Source organism: Centruroides vittatus, unplaced genomic scaffold (assembly GCF_030686945.1).
Source record: "Centruroides vittatus isolate TY-2023 unplaced genomic scaffold, ASM3068694v2 contig_2818, whole genome shotgun sequence".
Lineage (NCBI taxonomy): Eukaryota > Metazoa > Arthropoda > Arachnida > Scorpiones > Buthidae > Centruroides > Centruroides vittatus.
In genome coordinates, this window is record NW_027121792.1 from 1,773,625 (window position 1) to 1,794,092 (window position 20,468).

Genomic DNA, 20,468 nt, shown 5'->3' on the forward strand with positions numbered 1-20,468 from the left:
AATATGAAAAACATTCTAATCTCGTTTTTTTTTTTTTTTTTTACTGTTAAATTGATCCCATTCGATTAATTTTTCTTCCGCATCTTTGTTTTAAACGTGTAATTTAGCATTAAAATAAAGTTTTTTATAACTTAAATTTGACTTTATTTCGCTTTTATAGTTAATTTTAGTTTAATTAAATCTTTTTCTCTTGTCGAATTTATTTACTACCTGAATTTTTAATGCGAAATATTCTTCAATCATTAATTTTAAATTTATGATTTAATTTTTCAAGTTTATTATTAAATTTTTCTTCGAAATTTTATTCGGGGTTTTTTCTTCACTTGATTATTTTGTGTAGCCTAAATTTAATTTCTTTTTTACTTAATATTTTATACAAAAAAAAAAATCACACTTTAAAGTTTTTAAAATTTGATTTTCTCTGAAATTTTAATATTATTTATTCCGAATAATGTAATTTTGTATAGTGTAATTCTATCAAGTTCCTCTTCTATTAAATCAATGATTTGTAGAGTCAGTTTAGGTAGATTAAAAACATAGATTTAAGTAGAAATTTCTCTTGTTTTTACAGAGGAATATACAAATTAAATCCGTATATATATATATATATATATATAAAATTAGATGCATCATAATCTTAAAATAAGTATCAATAGAAATATAGGATAATAAAAGTCAGCTTTAGGGTGAAACTCGGCTAAGTGACTGGGGGTATTATTTAGGGGGAGGATTTACAGATCCCCTCTCTCAAATAACCACACGGAGGCGTCAAAAGTCTCCTCTATAATTACGATCTCCTATTTGCGCATGCTCAATAACAAAAATACTTTGAAGCGATAACAACACCAAGGTATACAATAGAAAAAAAATTCAAATTATTTTTTTCATTTTTAATTCGCCGGTGGTCTTGGAGATTGTTTAAAGTCAATCTAACCCTTCCTTATATATATTATGGGTAATCCGGAATAATTCTTTTAAGTTTAAACACAGTGGAATGTAGGAAATAAATATATCTATCGGATATTCCGGTCCTCTATTTTGTCCGATGTCGCCATTGACAAATTGCAGTATAAGTTAAAGCTTGATTTATGCCTTGTCCAATCGCTTCCATCATAACAGACAAGTTGAGTAATGTGAAATTTAATTGAGCAAAATTTTTTTTTTCGGTATCTCTATCCTACTTTAGAATTATATCGATAATAATTTTTTCCTATAAATCATAATATTAAATATTTGACCTATATATTAAATAATAATAAATATTAAATAATTGTATTAACATAAACTGATCTTATTTTTTAATCAGACTCTGCTTGATATACTCTTATAAATGCAAAACGATTCCTTTGTAGGGCCTGTGTGTATTTTTTTTTTTTTTTTGAGTGGTGTTTATCAAATTATTTTGTGATGGAATTTACAATCGTTCCAAGTTACACCATTCGAATGCTACACTTAACTTTTATTAGCATTAACGATACGTGACAAGGTTTAAAAATCCAACTTTTAAAAGGTAGAACTACGTATTCTGGCTTCAAAATTGGGCTGGATATAAATCGAATTGATGGTATTCTTTTATAAATTTAACCGGTTTTTTCGTGTTATTTTTTATTTTTTATTTTGATGCGACCATTGCGTGCACCTATTGAATCACGTGATTGCACCCAGTGATCGACATTTTAATTACCTGGAATCGAGAGGGAAGATGAATCGCTCCAAAGGGAAATCACCTGGTGTGAAGGTGTCTCAAAGATAATCTCATAAATTGCAAGAACGGTAAGATTTATCTTATAAAAATCGAATTTTTGATCGGATTTAATAAAGATAACTATGAAGATTTTCTTTGTTGTTCAATTTTAAATTTTTTAACTCAGTAAGGGCAAGTTATTTCTACCTCTCTTTTAGACCACCCAAAATTCTTAGGACACGTGGCCTGCCTTCCAAATTGATGGGTAGAAATAATTTCCCTGGACAGAAATTAGTATTACTCTATGCTACCAGGTAGCTAAATGGTCCAAGACAGTAGTTGTAAAGTCGGCAAAAGAGACATCAAGTTATAGGGAACCAAGAAGGGGTTGTCGGCAACTTGTACTTGATTATAGAGAAACCGGATGAAGGTCGATAATTATCGGTTGTGAATCCTAAGCATTAAGTAACTCTGCTATAATTTCTTGCATCCATGTTATATTTTACTCATTTTTAATGAAAATTCATAAATAATTCTTATGCAGTACGTTAAAAAAAAGTAGTCTTTAAACCCAGATTGTGTACATATATTAATTAATTCAAAACATCCGATAAAACAACCAGAAAATTATTATTTCTTTCAATAACTTCCTCATTTGATTCGGCATTTTTATTTCCGGATAAGCTGCTTAATTTACCTCGATAAAGAGAAATATAAAAATTATGATCTGTCTATTTAGCTTTCGGCATTATAAGGTTTTTAACACGATGAAGTTTGCTAATTATCACAGGGTTTTAGAGTAAAACATTTGTGAAGAGCGCCCTAGCATAGATTCCATCGAGGCGGAAAGTTGGGAGGTTGGTTGCTGGTTATCGCTTGTCCTGATCTTAATCAAACGACATAATCCGAATAAAACGTTGATGATAGAAGTTGGGGTCAAAGTAGTTGTCGTTGAGTCAATAATTCATCCTAATTTAGTTCGCAGCTGCTCTATTAGTCTACCAGATAATCAACTATAGTGAATTTTACTATCCGTTAATTTCGCAACTTTACATAAATCGAATTATAAATATGCAATTTAAATTTAATATATATATATATATTTTTTTAATTAAAGTTGATTAAAGTTGTTACGTCTTTCATGTGTAATACGATTTAATTCAATGCGATCATTTAATAATACGAATACGAAAAAAAACTTGTAAGAAAACTCGCTCTTAATTTGCAATTTAACGTTAAAGGACGAAGTAGAATATATTTAAAAAACTTGCAATGTGTTCGTTAATTGTAATATATCCGGATAATTAAAAAAAACGGTAGCTAATATAAAAAATCCAACATGTTCTAAAACTGTAATTAATACAAAAAACTTGAAATATATAAAGCAAAGAACACAATTACCTAAAACAAAAAGTTGTTCGGAACACGATCGGCCACGTAAATTACGAGGAAAGTTGTCAACACAACTTTAAAGATTTAAATTAAATTTGTACGTAAATCTAATCTTTTGTACGATCCATTTATTCGTATTAATATATAAAAATGATATTTTTAATTATTTAGTCGGATATATTTCTGTTGCATGACTAATTAGTCGATGCTTGCTATTGTTGTCAGTACAGAATCATGAACTGGCGTACGTCATGTTGTATGAGGTAGTACAACAGCTCGGGGCTAAGAGTGAGACCTGGAGGAATATCGTCTGATACGCCCGGATGGATCAGACGAAGTGACGGCGTCTGGTTGACCACAGTCCGGTCATGGTCCAGCAACCTTCTACCAGCTGTCTGTTTGCTAATTCGAACAGTTCGCTTAGCAGAAACACGTGAGTTCAAATTCATTCAGTCTGAAGTTTCACTTTCCACTAGCTCCAAACCGAATGATAGATCACCTTTCTTTCGTGTCATAAAAGACTTTCTCTGTTCAATGAGCTTACAGAATTTTCATTTTAAAGGGCTTCGTGAAACGAAATAATCGTTACTTTTTTCAAAAGATTAAATCATATTAATTGAAATTAATGAGGAGATTATATAGTAATTATAGTAATGAACTGTGTAAAATTTTACTTATATATGCATATGTAAGTATCCTTGTTTTCCTTTGAAAAATATGAAAAATAACTATATTGGCTAAAAGGCAAAAGGGGAGGTCAAGGGGACAAGGACCAACTCTACACCAATTTTGTACTGGTCTAATTATTTAATGACAGACCACAAACAAATTAGGTAGGCCGCATAGTGACCCTTATATTTTCAACTTCGAGGAAAAAAATTTCGTCCACGTAGGACCCATCTTTAATATAATTAAAATTATTAATATTCTTATTTGTTTCCATTATTACATACGCGCCTACTTATGACGATAACGATATTTTAATTATTAAAAAAAAAAAAGTCAAACCTTAAAATTAAAAATAAAAATAAAAATTGTCGTTAATTTATAAAATTTTATTGATAAAAAATTTTATTTTAAAAGATTTATATATGTTTACTTTTAAGAGTAAAATAAAATAGACCAAAAAATACCTATAAATATAAAAAAATTAAGATTTATTCCATGGCACATTTTAATTTTCTCCTGCAGAAATATTGAGCCGCTCGTTATACTATATACAAGGATAAAAATATACAATCTGAGCAAAGGATCTCAGTGTGAGCAAAAAACAAACAATCTGGAATAAGAGATCTTTCTGTTCGTAAAATAGTCCTTAAGTTCGGAGATCAACTTTATGAGCAATATTCTTCAAAACTGGCATTTTGTTGAGCATTCCAATTTGTGCGCAGATCCACGTTTAAATTTACAAGGTCTATCTACTATGTTTAAGGTATTACTGACCTTTAATTAATGATAATGACGTATCGATAAAAGGAACATAATCAATACTGTTATGAACTAATCTCTGTCCAATAATTCACTAAGAGCAGTTATATAACTCTGGGCCATCTGTAGGGTTTCGTATTTAGACAGCTTCCTGTCGTTAGTGAGCGACGGTACAACTTCCCTTAAACGATCGAAGGCCACATTTAGACTGAGCATCCTTCTTCTCTCTCTTGCATTAGCTGCGAGTCTACGTTTCTTCGCTATTATTGCCGAAGGTCTGTTCCTGACTTGTTTACCTGTATGTGTAGTCTCGCTGTCAGAAAGGCTCCGAGTTACGCACCTTTGATTCTCCTGCCTATCCAGATCCACCACATCCTTGGAATTAACGGGAGTAAAGTAACAACTGATAGGACTGCTCGGACATGGTTCACTCAGAGGACTTGGTACCTGATAACCCGGAGAATCTCCTCTTGGATAATGCGAAAGAAGCGTAAAGGAAGCCGCAAAACTTGCTGGTTCCTCCATTGGAGTTCAAAAAAAAACGAGGTCACTCCGGCATCGAAACTTTACTCGCCACACCTTTAACAGTACAATTCGGCCCTGACGTGCTGTTATATAGCCCTGTCGCAGATGACCGCCGGACTAGTAGTGGAACCAATGGCTGTATTTTGCCTCAGGGTTTCGTGGCTCGGTCCCAATGGTGAGTGTGGAACTTCGCGTGACTTTTTACTCGCTACTGGGATATAATAAATTTCAACCGAGAAATATTCCAATTTGATATATCAAAATAAAAAATGTCGAGCTATTATGCAATATTCATTCGTAGATGGGTCCATCACACGACTTTTCAAAGGAACCAGCCATTTATTTTCAGACCTTCAAAAACATCCATAAATCTCAATCAGATCTGATTCCTACTTTAATTACAATATTAATACAAATAACCATATAAAATTTAATTTTATATCTACTCAAACTGCATGCATTTCCTAAATCATTTCATATTCATTTCTTACATATAATATATTTATTCTTTAAAAAACAATATTAAAAACACTACTCTTAAAATAATAATCATAATAATAGGCCTAAATCATAAATATTTTACACATTATTTAATGAATATAAACTGAGAAAATAAGTCTTCAATGTAGCAACTTAAATTTATTTATAAAATAACATTTTTTCCTTTTAAAATTCTCTCTTATCTTTACTTAAATTAAGTATTTAAAAAATTAATTATTTAATTATTATAATATATAATAATTTTATTGTAAACGTTATAAAATATCTTATTTAATAGACAGAAATATATAATTTAATCTTAATTACTAAATTTTTAACTAATTAAATAATATAAAATTACTTTCACTCAATGTATCTTCAGGGCGAAAATTAGTTCAATCGATAGTAGATAGATGGCAGTGAGTCTCTACACCCTGTCGATTTTTCTTCGGTAAAAACTGACCTCCTATCAATGCAAATTTAATGCGTAATATGTTAATTCATGTAAATTAATTAGGTTTATATTTAATAGCTTTTAAATCTGTTATTAACGTAATTTACAGTTAAATAAATTATTCAGTAATTCAATAATTGATCTTTTTAATATATTACAATTATGAATAAAAATTTAACTGAATTTTATTTTTTCGGAATTTCATAATATCTACGTTCTTCTGATCAATTTTATACGGGAAAAAGTAATCTTATTACAGACGATTTTTATCAAAGAAATTTCAATCTGAGGAATATTATAGCAAGACAGGCCAACTTTACTGACTGCAATGTTGTCGAAGGACACGCCGTAGGCGCCAGATAGATTTAGGTGACGGCAAACAATTTGAAAATTGGGATAGCTCTCCTCTGTCAACAGACATCCAAACATCTGTTCCCGCCGAGAGATAACTGAGATGCAGCCTGCTATATAAGAAAAAAAACAATATTAAGAAACTTAACAGTTAATTAACTTTCATTTTTTTTTAAATATATTTTCTCGATATTTCCATTTTTTCCTCCCTTTCATTTTCCTCCTCTCTAAATTTTATTGACATTTATTTTGATATTCCACTCTTAAAATTACGAGATAATACTTCCCTTTTTTAACATTTATCGAAACGTTTATATAATTATAAAAGTTTAAGTAGTGATTTGGAGGAAATTTGCATTTTTAACGGCATTTCTTTGTAAATGCTTTTGTTTCTTCACACGGATTAAAGAGTGTGTAGTAAAATATGTAGGCTAAGTACAGTGTATCTTAGATAAAATGCTTTCAATAAAAGCATATATATTTATACATAAGTAGTACAATTTGTCATTGTTACTTTAATTGCGGTGCATGCTAATTTCCTACAACCTATTTTTGAATAAAATAGGCATAATGAAACGAGTTTAGTTCGGCAAAATGAAAGTGTAGTCCTATTTACATATCACTTCACGTATGCCCTTGAACAATTAAATTCGAATTTTTTTCCTTTAAGAAATTTTAATCGCCTTTCTAATTCCTCTAATTTATTATTAAGAAACAGGTTTAATTATGTTAATATATATATATATATATATAATATTTTTGATTTTAGTGTGTCTAATTTGCTCTGTTTTAGGAAACGAAAATTGAGTTTGATGGCAGTACAGGAAGCGGGTTTGGTTGCATTGTATATGTGAAGGCGGAATGGGTGTCCAGTCGGGAGAGATCTTATCTCTATGATCTATGCGACCGACCACACTACCTGTGTTGCATGTCAATGGCCTGCATCATGGCCTCATCTTCACCTTATAATCTGACAAGGATTTATGATGCAGATCGAAAGGAACAGTATCACAGGTTGAAAAAATGTGAGACTGTACTACATTTGAAACTATTTAACGACAGAAATATCTACCTTTTATCTTTAATTTGTAATTAATAATAATATTCTGAATAAATTAAAAGTTAAATAGGAATTCAATTAAATTTAAGGATACAGTAGACACGTCACTTAAGCTTGTTTCGTAAAGAAAGAAAATTACATTACATGCGTTGCATTGTAATTTCTTCCTCGGGCTTATAATAATAGAATGTATTATAATAGAAAAAATGAAAGTTTGAGAAAATGGCCACGCTTTGTGTATTACATTAACAATTTTTAAAAAAGAAGAGTCATGAATAAGATAAAGATCTCATCAACGAATCTACAGAACATGTTTAACTTCGCTTCAGTTATTTACGTAATCTTCATTGAATAAAATACAAGTTTTTTAATATTACTAATCAACTCTTTTTATTTATTTTGTGTAATTTCACGTTACAGCTTTACGGTAAACAACATATATTTAATTTTATATAAACCGTTCGCAAGAAATAAATGTTTTAAGCTGTTAAAACATTTGTGTTTGTGTGTTAAAAGTTTAAAACATTTCTTTTTATTGAATTACTGATAAGCTTAGACGAAGAAAATGAATCATTTATGTGAGATAATGTTAAATTCTTTACTTTATTTAACAGTAAATCTTTATCAGCGTTAATATTGTTATCACAAAATGCGATGTACTTAGTGAAGTTATTAAAGAAATTGACTTTTTTCCAGTTTTTTTCTTGTTATTTCTCCATATGTCGTAAGAAACCCTTAAGGCTTATCTTGACCAAAACACCCTTTATTATCGAAATTATAACAGTGAAGTCCTGTTAGGTGACAGTTATATTTTTTATGTGAAAGGTTGACGGTATTTAGTTGAAAAAACATGACAATATAAGATGAAACTGTCAAATTCACAAAATTAAATTTTTTATAACTTTACAAATCACTATATCATTGCATTATTTCTAATATTAGGCTCTTCTGACGTCTATATTATAGGATATCAATTGAATCAGACGTTTAAAGTTAGACAATGGATTTCACCTTCTTTTTTAAAAAATGTTTTTAGTTTTTTTTTATAACAAATATAAATTTTGTCTCATTTAAAGATCGGTTCTGTGCTATTTTACGTAAAGTTATGATGTTGATTATATAAAATTATTATTACATTTTATCTATTAATTTATATAAGGCCAACGGATATACAGCCTTACTGATAGTTTGATATTAATTTAAAGATTAAACAATGAATTTTCGACACTCAATACATCACTAATCCATCATACAAGACTAGTTTCTTATCAGTTATCAAGCTCGTCTACAGGATTATTAATTCAGGTTAAATTGATAAAATACTTCATTGTATAATTAAATTTAAATTACGTATCAAATTGTACTATAATTTGTTATATTATCTCCTACTTCGTTTAATAATCTTTCCTTACTTAATTCTTATTACGTTAAATAATAGGTTACTGTTCTACTCGTAGATAAAAATTCTCTATTAATTTATCTATTTATATGGATTAATTCGTTTATATTAAAAGCAATCGATATTTAACATCTTTATTCATATAAATAGAATCATTAAGGAGATTTTAATGTTTAAAACAACAAATACTAATTGTAGAAATAGCAAAATTCGTACATTTCTCAGCACAATTAATCGTAAAGTAATTTTAATATAAAATAATATATCCAATTATAAATATAAAAAATATTTTATACATTAAGTTCTTGAATAAATTACTTATAAAACCTGTTATAGTAATTTGTTTAGATCATGAAATAAATGTTAATTATTCATTCGAGAATACGTATTGTTTCACATTGTATTAAATATTATAAAATTTATAATGTATTTTATAATATATTGCAATTGATTACACTATATTCGATTACTGTAGATTTATTAAAATGAGGAAAACTACTCCATTTTGATATCTTTAAAGCATATACAGTATTTTAATTTATATGAAAATAATATAATAAATCTATAGTTTTTAAAAATATAATAATAATGCATAATTTTATAATTTAAAATATGGTATATTACAGTATAAAACTTTATAGTTTTATGTTTTCTCAATCTTTTTCTCCAATGTTTTTTCTCCAACAAAATGAATTAGCATTATATACTTTACAGCTGTACTGTACCGTACAGTGCATTCATTCTCCATTGCATACTGTACTTTTAAACTTAAATAAACGTCGGCCATTTTTAATCCAATGCCTCGCGTATACCTCCTGTTAAGTAACACTGCTATTACGTATACTTTTATTATTTATACAGCACGAAAAAGATAGATTTAAAACAATTGTAAATGTCATTATATGTCCTCTTCTCTCTATATTTCCCTCTTGACTTATAATCTCCAAAAATTATGCATTAATGATCCACGTGTAAAAATATTTCTTCAAATTTCAAAATTTCTGGTCCATAGAGTCCTGGAAGATAAACAATACAGGAGAACACACGAACAGGTATATATAGAATTTTGTTTCCCCTTTTTTCTGACTTTTTTGGAATCATGGAACCTTATATCATCGAGAAATGAAAAAAAGCCCGGAGGGTTAACATTTGAACCATTACAATACTTTTTTTCTTTTCTATTACAACCGGAAAAGTAAAATTGACGAGTAAAATGCAGGATATACGTCTGATATTCCATAATATACTTTTATTATATTCATATATAACGTTACTTTATTTGTATTGTCTTATGTGTAACAATGTATTTTATAACAATTTTTAAAAACAAATAATGCATTCTGAAATGTTTTTGTTAACGTAAATAGGCCAATTTTTGAAATGTCGAACAATTAATTCTATATTATTTTCTGATTTAGCATATTCCATTTGAAATGAACGTACAATATATTAATTAAAATTAATAGAACACACCCAAATTCACGTCAAAAAAATTCTCTATAACTTCCTGAATCGATGAGACATCGTCACACCCCACCCAAACCGACGTCATTTTGATGGTTTTATGATTCATAGTCTTCAACTAAATAAGTTCCTCAAATGCATCAATATGCTACAGTTGAATCATTCGTACTTTATAACTGCATTGAAATACACACACACATATATATATAATATTAAATAGTCTATGTGCATTTATGTATTTTAAAAAAATAATTCAGATTTTGATAAATGTGACAGCATAAAAATGCTATGAATTAATGCAAGGGGTATAAAAGTTATTTATTCTTAGGGCCACATGCTTAATGTTGAACTGAATGTTAATGCGTACCTAAATTCAAGAGTTAATATATTAAGTTATGTAAGATTAAAGTTAAGTTTCAATACATTATTATTAGTTCAATTCATCAAATAATTCCCATAATTTAGGTATAACATATTATAAAAATTGACTCATTTATTCAGATAGTTTTTAATTTATAAAATTGATATAGATATAAAATTCAGTTGTTCTATATAAAAGATTTTTTATATATATAAATAAATTCTACCTTGACACTTTACCTTGCCCAAGAAACAAACCTGGAAATTCGTAGAATTATATAAGGTCACTATTAACGTCTTAACATAGGGTAGACAAAGGTAGGGAACTTGTTCAAAATCTTGTCTATAGATTCATGTTTAATATGCTAAAGATAATGCTACGTAATGGGCATCCTTCAATAAAAATTTAATTTTAATTTTTACATTTTTCCTTCAACGTAAATAAGAATAAATAAAAGATTAATTTGATGTTACGTTGCGAGCTTATGTTAATTTTAAAGATATTTGCATCGAAAAAAATTAGTTTTAAAAATAAGTTATGACAAAAGTATATTTTTATGAAGGGCAATCTGAATTTTTAACGATAATTTAATTATATAGTTGTAGAAAAGAAAAAAAAAAAAAACAAAATTATTTCTGGTTAATGCTTTTCAACGTAATAAACTTCACGACATTACAATAAATATATTATAATATTCACCGAATATGATTTGTAATATTTGATTTCCATAAGTTTATCCAAACGTAACGCATTGTAAATATTAATAACAATATCGAGTTATGTTATATTTACTGTAATATTACGACGATTACCGATTCTAGGATCAGCTAGAAGTTAACCAATAAGCATTCACGTACTAACAGTATTTTAATAATCAATAAATAGACGTCATTAAAAAAAGAACAATAAAAAAAGTGTTTTATGGAAAAATTTTGAGAGGAAAAGTAAAAACTTTCATCAAGACCACGAATGACCTTCTGATCGATATTTTCAATGCCATTTCTATCTCCCTCCACATCTTTAGGCGAAAATATTGAGACGTTGTGGATCTGAAACGTGGCCAAGACACTTCATCCTTTCTCTGATCGCTCGCCAAAAACTGTCATTTATATGTTGTATCGAAGGACGACAGCCACGTGCCATGTGACCTTGTTTGGCGCGTGCTGTCGATTAAAAGTAGATCAGCCGATGAATTTTTAATCATTTACATCACGTGTTTTCATCCCGGATTCATGATGTTGCAGCTGTTAACTACACCTATATCTGTTACATCATTAGTTCTAATTACTGTTCTGTCTAGTGTAAAAGAAAGATTAGTAAACTGACTGCCGTGTTTACTTTTTTATAATTCTGTTACAATAAGAAAACAAAAATTATGAAATAGAATATAGTCTTTTTTCTTCTTTTATAAGGATCATTTTTCCTTCTTACGTTATTGAATTCATTCCAAAAAAAATCCTGAAACGTTTAAGTGAAATCGTATCTTAAGTTCATAGAGTAATATTTTGAAAGAAGGGGCGTAGTCCAACGTGGCCTAATTTTAAATCTCTTGGGATTGAAAGTGTAACGATTTCTAAACAAGGAAAAGATAAAGTGATTCGTTCCACATATTTCTTTAAAATCCTTTTTAACGTGACCCTTCCACCTACAATTATCCTGTATTGAACTCACGTTTATCACATTTGACCATTCTATGTTTTAGTATTTCCTTCATCTGTCGAGCATAATGAAGAAGATTTTTATTTAATTTTAATATCACGCCCATTATTAGAATTTAAGAACCGTGAAGATTATATATACAGTATATATAAATTTCATTATAAGATGTAAATTAAATAGAAAAAATCTTTTCAGTTATAAATTTTGACGCAATAGCGAAGTAAAACATCTGTTTCTGTTTCTAAGACAGGTGAAATTAAAATTAAGGAGACCAAATTTCACAAGATTGTGACAAGAATCTCGATTTATCCTCAACTTCCTATACAAAAACAATAGAAAGGAAAAATTCATCCAATGAAATTTTCTCATAGAAAAGGCATTGTGTTACTTAAATGTTCTTAATGACTTGGATCTATTCTATTAAAAGTAACTAAAATGAAGTCTTTATACATTATAAAATATTTTATAATTCAAGTGAGATAGACCCTGACCTTCTGTCAAAGTCTTGGCAGTAACACCGTTAGGGAAGTCTGCCAGGAACTTCTAACAGCACGCAAGAAGCAGCACCCGGGGCTGTAACATCTGTTCTTTCCTTTTGACGTCGTCGATATAGTCTACTTCTTCGAAATAATCTTTGCAACAAACAAAACTAAATCGGAGGTCAAAATGCTAAATGAATACTTGATCTTTCTTCTTACTCATTTGTAAGAAACACCTTAATAATACAAATCCATATATTCCTATGGCTTCGACTCTTTCTCTTTGGCCATCAACACTTGAGCATATATCTATAAATCCATACAAATCTTCACTTTTTCTTTTTTTTTTTCATTTAGAGAACCATCATGTTCATTAAATTCAATTATAAATTTATATAAATTATTTACAGTTTGCACTAAATTATAGAAACACCATCAGAGCTCTATCTACTTGATCGTGTATCATGAATGCATTAGAATTAATTTTAGAAAATTTATTGAAATAAATTAGATTTAAAAAAATAGCGAAAAATTAAAATTTCTATAATTAAATTTAACAGAATATTTGCAATTCTTCACATGTTAAAACTTTCATTTAATAGAAAGCCAAGAGTAAGCTTAACCTAAATAATAATAATAATAATTTAATAGGATAATATAATTAATGCAATCTGTAAATTAACTATAAATTATATAATATTGTAACATAATTTCCATTTTATATGAATCTATTTCAGAATTGTTTATTAAATATTAAATGGCCTACATAATAATATTTTCAAATAAATCATTTTTTTAACTGTTAAAATTAATCATTAAGAATTTTATATCTTCTATTTTATAAAATTTATGGCTGTAATACAAACATTAAATTAAATTTCTAATATTCTACAGTTATTTTTTATAATAAACGAATAATATCTATTGATATTCTTATCTTCTATAACCACACTTATACAGTCGAACCTGCAATAAAGGCCACCTCTGAATAGCGGCCATTTGTCAGAAACTTGCTTTTCGAATAAAAATTCACACAAAATAACTTTCTAACAACGGACACGTCCATTTTTTTTTACATTTCGTCAGTGGTCGTTCTTCAGAGGTTCGAGTAATTCGAATTTTTATAATATAAAATATTAAGCTTATAGAATTAAAATAAGATAAACAAAGATTATTTCACTAAGAGAATAAATTATTCTGCTTCACTTAAACATTGATAGAAGTTATTTAAATTCCTTTAATACTGATTGTTCTGTGCATTCAATATCTACTGCATAACAAACTTAATGTATTCTATCTCATACAGGTTATAAACAAAAACGATTGCATTGTGCTTCAGTTAATGATAGACATTATACATTTTCGAGAATACTAAACAACAGCATAAATTAGCATAAACGTATTTTAAAAAACTTGTTCTATTGACATTACTTATAACAATATTATAAAATTTTATAAGGATTTATTACAATTAGATACATGTAATTCTCTGATTTAATTAAAATGATTTAACGTAAAAGGAAATGAGCGTATCTTTACATAAACGGGACGTATTGAAGTGTTTGTCTTCCTCTTAAATAATGCAACAAATGTCATAGAGAATGTGAGATAAAATCTAAAAATAATGGCGCCGATCTGCTACGTGTTGCTATTGTTAAGTTTTTAAAATGTTCTCTCTCTTTTTTTTTTTTTTTTCTTTCATATTTTATAAAATTTACTGTCGTAATATATCATTAGTCATCACTATTGTTCTTTGGTCCGAACCGAAATTTATGATTTGTTTCCTCGCCTTCAATATTTTGTTTTATAATAGTTTTCAAACCTGTTATTTAATAAAATAATTCCTAAGAAACCTTTTCTAAGGAAATATAACTTAAATTAATGATGAAAAGAATAATTTATAAATAGTAAAGTTCTAAATTTATAAAGGAAAATGAATTTATTTTTTTTTTATTTTGTAAAAGAAAAAAAAAAGTAAAATTACACAATAAAAATAATGGAGTTCGGTCTATAAATTTTGTAAAATGTTTAACGATTGTGTGTACATTAAGAGAAGCCATACTGTTGTGTTAAACAAACCAAACTTATCCTCCTAGAATCAATTAAGAAAATTGTAAATTAAGGTTTCGACTAAAATTAGCTGGATAATTTAAAATAGGTTGTCTAATAGAGAATTACAGCAATAAAACTAGATTAAAATCACGAACTACAATCTTTGTAAAAGCATTGTTAAATGAGTCATTAAAATTTCTATTTACTGTTCTAGGCAAATTCCTTTCTGATCTGTAAGAGCAAATGGAGAGGATATTAATAGATTTACTGAACTTCATTTGTTCTGTGTTAATCAATTATCTAATTACTTTCCACATTATATTAAATTAAGTTTATATTTCTTCTGCATAAAAAAAAATTTTAATTTACATAGCTATGTTTATTTATGTATAAACTATATAATATAATTAAATAATATGCGCTAATTACGAACGATAAAAATGATATTCGTTTATTATTAGATACTTTTACATATTACATGTAATTAGAATATTCCAGAATAATTATTAAGCTAATTTATCGAGTAATTCCCATAAAGAAAAATTTAATATAATTCTACTCAAATACCAAAAAAGTTCTTAATAAATTAAGAAAAAATATATACTAAAAATAATAACCTGTCTATATACTGTATATATAATAGCAAGTCTGTTCGTATGTCTGTTCTCTATACATTTCTAAACCTTTGCACCAAGTTTTTCAGTTACTCCGTAGGATCCTTCGAGAAATAAAGCCTGAACATCCCAATCCCTGAGTTACCTACATATTCAAATATAAAAAAGTTTTAGATATAAGATTTAACAATAAACTAGATTTTTATCTTTTTAAAACTTTTAAAAATATATATTAAAACTTTAAGATTAAAAAAAGAAATAAATAATCGTTGTTTTTACATCTATAACCGCATTTAACCAAGGTGTAAGGTGTTCAAACGTTAGCATTTATTATTACTTTTATTGTTATTGTGATAGATTTTTATCAATTTGTCCTACATTTGAGATCAGTTGTATTATATAAATAAACAGAGTAGTGTGGTTATTAATCTTAATAGCTTTTATAAATGAATATTTCCGACTCTTTTATATATTGTTTATGTAGTACTATTTAAAACAATTGTCACATTGTACCCAATCTGTTTCATTGTTCTGGATGTTTATATTTTTCTTTTATTTTCATTTTATACGAACGTTTTCAATGCATTTGCTTTGTTCTTCCTATATTAATGGAATTTTTTACACTCTGATCGACCAAACCCCTAAACAATAATATTTTTATATTAAATTTACATTTAATAGTCTCGAATTCAGTAAATCAAACTCAATTTTTTAGACGTAGGAACTGTCAAATAAAAGAAATTGGTACGAGTTAAATTGATATATATTATAAATTCTTATTTACAACACCTATATTTCTTTTTTCTTTATATATATATATTATTTTACTATAAAAGGAAATAAAATATAATTCTAGTTATTTTTCAATATCAGGAGTATTATAAACATTAATCTCTATCTAGAATAATATATAATATATATAACTTATAATAAATGTATGAATAATACAAGATAATGCTTGTATCAACTTGCCCTATTATTTATAATGCTATTTTGCTCTAAGTATCAATTTTATATATATTTTCTCCATTAATAATTTAGTTTCAGTAGCATGGTTAGACAGACATATAACTTATAGTTCTAGAAAGTTACTCTCAAATCTCAACTTAAAAGAGATAAGATAATAAAATGTAAGTAAAAACAGTAGAAAATATCTTATACAAGTTTTATTTCTTTGTCAAACTATGAATAAGATTTACATCAAAGTGATTTTTTTTATCTAAAAAAAAAAAGATAGACAGTTGAAAGATTCACTTTCAACAAAATGTAAAAAAGAGAAAGTTGAAATAGAATTTAAAAAAGAAAAGATGTGTTTATATTATGAAAAAGCGAAGACAATTTAGAAAGAATCGTACTTCACTTTAAAAAAAAAACATCGTTTGATAAGCAGAAACTTTCTCCGACTTAATTAATTCTCGAAGCTTTAAAATATCTTGAAATATTTATTTAAAAATTTAAAAATTTATTTCTCTTATTGTTGATTTAACTAAAGCTTAATTTGACAAGTAAATTAGTAATTATTTAAAAAAATTATCTCTCAAAGTTTAACTAAAAGCAATAAAAAATATCAAAGCTACTTAGACGTTTTTCGTAGGTTTCCTAATATCAATAAATCTAATAAAATAAATCTGGATTATCTTTTAACATGTTGTAAATACTATGTGAAGATAATAAGTTTTATAGCTGTAGTGTAAAAGCGTCAACAGATAAGAATTCTTTCTTAATGCAATCTGATGCCATTAGAAAACAGTATTACGTAACGACGACTCGCACTCTAAATAACAAAGTCAGAGTGCATTGGCAACTTTCTTTATATCAATTCTGCTTATTTTTCTTTCTCAAACTACTCACTGTTTGTATAAATTGAAATGCCAAAGGATACTGATTTAAGATCTCGTTATTTTTTTTAATGCCATATCCAAAAAATTCTTATCTGATGACACTTTTACAATTGCTATTCTTGTAATATTTTTAGGTTGTATGTTGCCAAGTTTAAAGCGATAAAAATCACTTATATATTTATAAACAGAAAATTGTTAAAATAGATATGCTTATAACTTCAAAATTATAATTGATTTTTTACAAAATTTTATAATTGTGAGTGGTTTTGCTAATTTAATTTTTAGTATGAATGAAAGGATTACTTTCAGAATCAATATAATGTCGTGTGTTTTATACTTTTAAGAATTCTTATGTAAGATATTCTTAATGCAGCGAGGACATAATACTCGTCATTGAAAATATTCACAAATTTTCCTTATTATCTAGCAGTCATTTTATGTACTACAGTACATTTAATATCCTGAATACATAAACATTATTTATTATTTTATTTATCATTTGTAAAATTAAATTTTTATAACTAGTGGATAAGAACAAAATTTGAAAAGAAAAAAAAATCATTGATATTATCTATTGTGTTATTTACTTGTTAACAAATAGGAACTTTTTAATACAGTATCTGAACAGATAATTTATTATAAATCATAAAAGAAAGTAAATATTTTTATCGAATGATATTTTTAAAAAAAACAAGACTAGTTTATTATCTTCTTGAATCATTCCAGATAATTTTTTCTTTCAACAATAAGATCCAAAGGAAGACGGAAGTTCTTTCAGGAATGTTGTAAAGACAACCGGAGCACCCAGTTTATATCGTGTTAGATCATCATATTTCATAATAATAAAGACACATTATTACGAGACAGGCTCGTGTCTATTATTTATTTACATAGGAATGAGTCATCTGATAGAGTTTAAAAAAAAAAAAAAAAAAACAATATATGTAAATAGATACTGATCATGACAATATTACTTTCATTTATTTATAAGTAAAAAAAAAATATATATATATAGAATGTATTGTATAGCTTAATAACACTAAATTATTTATTGATTAGATTATTTACTTCTATACCTTGAATAGTTAGCATTTAGGTTCTCTAAAATTGATTTTTAAATGGTTTAAAAAATACTTAATTTTTTTTACAGAAACTATTATATAAGCTGCATTTCTAGCATCTTCAATTGTTCAGTTAAACGTAGCTTCTGGCTATTGTTTTTTTAAATATATATATATATATTTTTTATGAAGAGAACGAGTTACGATAACATCAAATATCATATATTTATATACTCACATTTAAGTATTTTTTAGAACGGATTTATGAGGTAGGTGTGGATTTGTGATTGTCTTCATGATAAATGATCATGGTCAGTTTTTAAGATAACAATCAAACTGTACTTAAGATAAACAATCAAATAAAGCTTAATCCTCTTATTAAGAAAATTAATTATATATTTTATTTATTATTTAGCTAAAAATAAGCGTAAATTATTTTAAAATACTCCCCCAAATATATTATGTAATATATAATCTTATACATTATTTAATAGTATAAATTATTTAAAAGGTAACGAGTAAATTTATTATGCAAGACTATATATTAATAAAGTCTTGTATAATATATTTTATTACAAGTTAAAAATGTAGGAAATATATTTACTTATAAATTTTGGAGTAGATTTACATGTAAATTTATCATATTTATAATATATGTTTTTGCTCATGATTTACTGAAGAACTTGTAAAAGTTGTTTGGCACGAATTTCTTTTTCAATCAAATAAATTCGATAAATTTATTATTTTATTTATTTAATTAATTAAATATTAGAAATTCAATTATTTCCTTCTGTTCTATACACTTAAACCTTGCTTAGATTATTATAATAATTAACGATACACTTCTAAATACTGAATAAGAATAGATTCAACTGTATGTATGATATATGATCCTATTCAAGAACTATTATTAATTTATTTATAAAATCTTATTTTAAATAAACCTTTTTAAAAAGAAAAAAAGAAAAAATACAAACGTTTTACTTAATCATTTAGAAGAGAAATTGCTATTCTGTAGCAAACAACCTACATTATATTAATAATAAGGGTCAAAGATCAAAAAATAAACACGTTGGTAACAAGTAGTTCAATTCATACTCAAGGACGGGTATAATAAACAATTTTTAATTTCGAAAAATGACGAGGTATATTTGTATTAATAGATATTATATATTTATACTTTCAAAAGCAATTTTTATAATTTTTTTAGTTATACTAATAAGTTACTTTTTATAGCGAATTCAAGTAAAATTATGTTTCCTTATAGGAAATAGTTTGTGGGGTGCTCTAAATTGTCGTGTAATTTAACAATTTCCGGAAGACACTTCGTGATTTCGGTACGTATTAAGGAATGTAGGACATATAATATAATACCATCTGCTATATATGGGATCTGTTACAAAAATAAAACTGATTTTGAGACATTATACGTTGTCAAATGTGTAACAGTTAGTGGGAAAATTATTGTAAACAATTAAACAGTTTTTGTTTGCCGAAATACTCGATCAAAGATTATTTAAATTACAAGACGTGTTCTTCTTGACAGGCAAATGCCTCTTAACTAAATCTAAATCCAAGAATGATAGGAAAAAAAAATATAATTATGTTGAACTCATTGTATATTTTGAACTCGATATGGTTATATATTGAATTTAAAGGCAGAATGAGAATTAAATTTTTAATTAATTAGCATTTAATTTAACATTTTTCCAAATCTAATTCAAAATCTAATACAAACTTTTCAATGAAATATTGAATAATTTAACCGTGTTCAATTGAAGTAAGTTAATAGAATATGAAATAATAAGAAATATGTTTGAATTTATTTGCAAAATAAAAATTCTGTAAGGAAAGTAAATATCTAAAATATTTAAAATAGGATTTTAAATAAATTACGATAGCCTAAAGCTAAATCAACTTTCTTCTCAGCAGGAATCTCTTCCTCACTGCCAAAACTAACTGACATTAATTTTCTCTTCAGTAGTACACATATACATAATGGAGTTACTTAGAATAGTAGCATTGACAGGGTCTATTATTTATGCTATCAAATACTATCAATTGCATTTACATCATGGATGTCTTTAAGGGTGTGACCAAATGCTTTTCAAATCCTTTTCGTGGAAAACCTTGATGTAAAATCCATAAAGATTTCAATTCGGAT

The 20,468-nt window shown here is 26.9% G+C and overlaps 1 protein-coding gene across 1 annotated transcript; it reads right to left on the bottom strand.

Annotated features, from left to right (window-relative positions):
• Positions 1–4,576: 4,576 nt before the first annotated feature.
• Positions 4,577–5,029, bottom strand: LOC136972167 (protein atonal-like). The gene has a single exon (XM_067266726.1). The coding sequence runs from the start codon at positions 5,027–5,029 to the stop codon at positions 4,577–4,579; it is 453 nt and encodes a 150-aa protein (XP_067122827.1).
• Positions 5,030–20,468: the final 15,439 nt, after the last annotated feature.

What these genes read in the sequence shown, in the direction of transcription:
- LOC136972167 (XM_067266726.1), bottom strand. Translation starts at nt 5,029, where the DNA reads ATGGAGGAACCAGCAAGTTTTGCGGCTTCCTTTACGCTTCTTTCGCAT.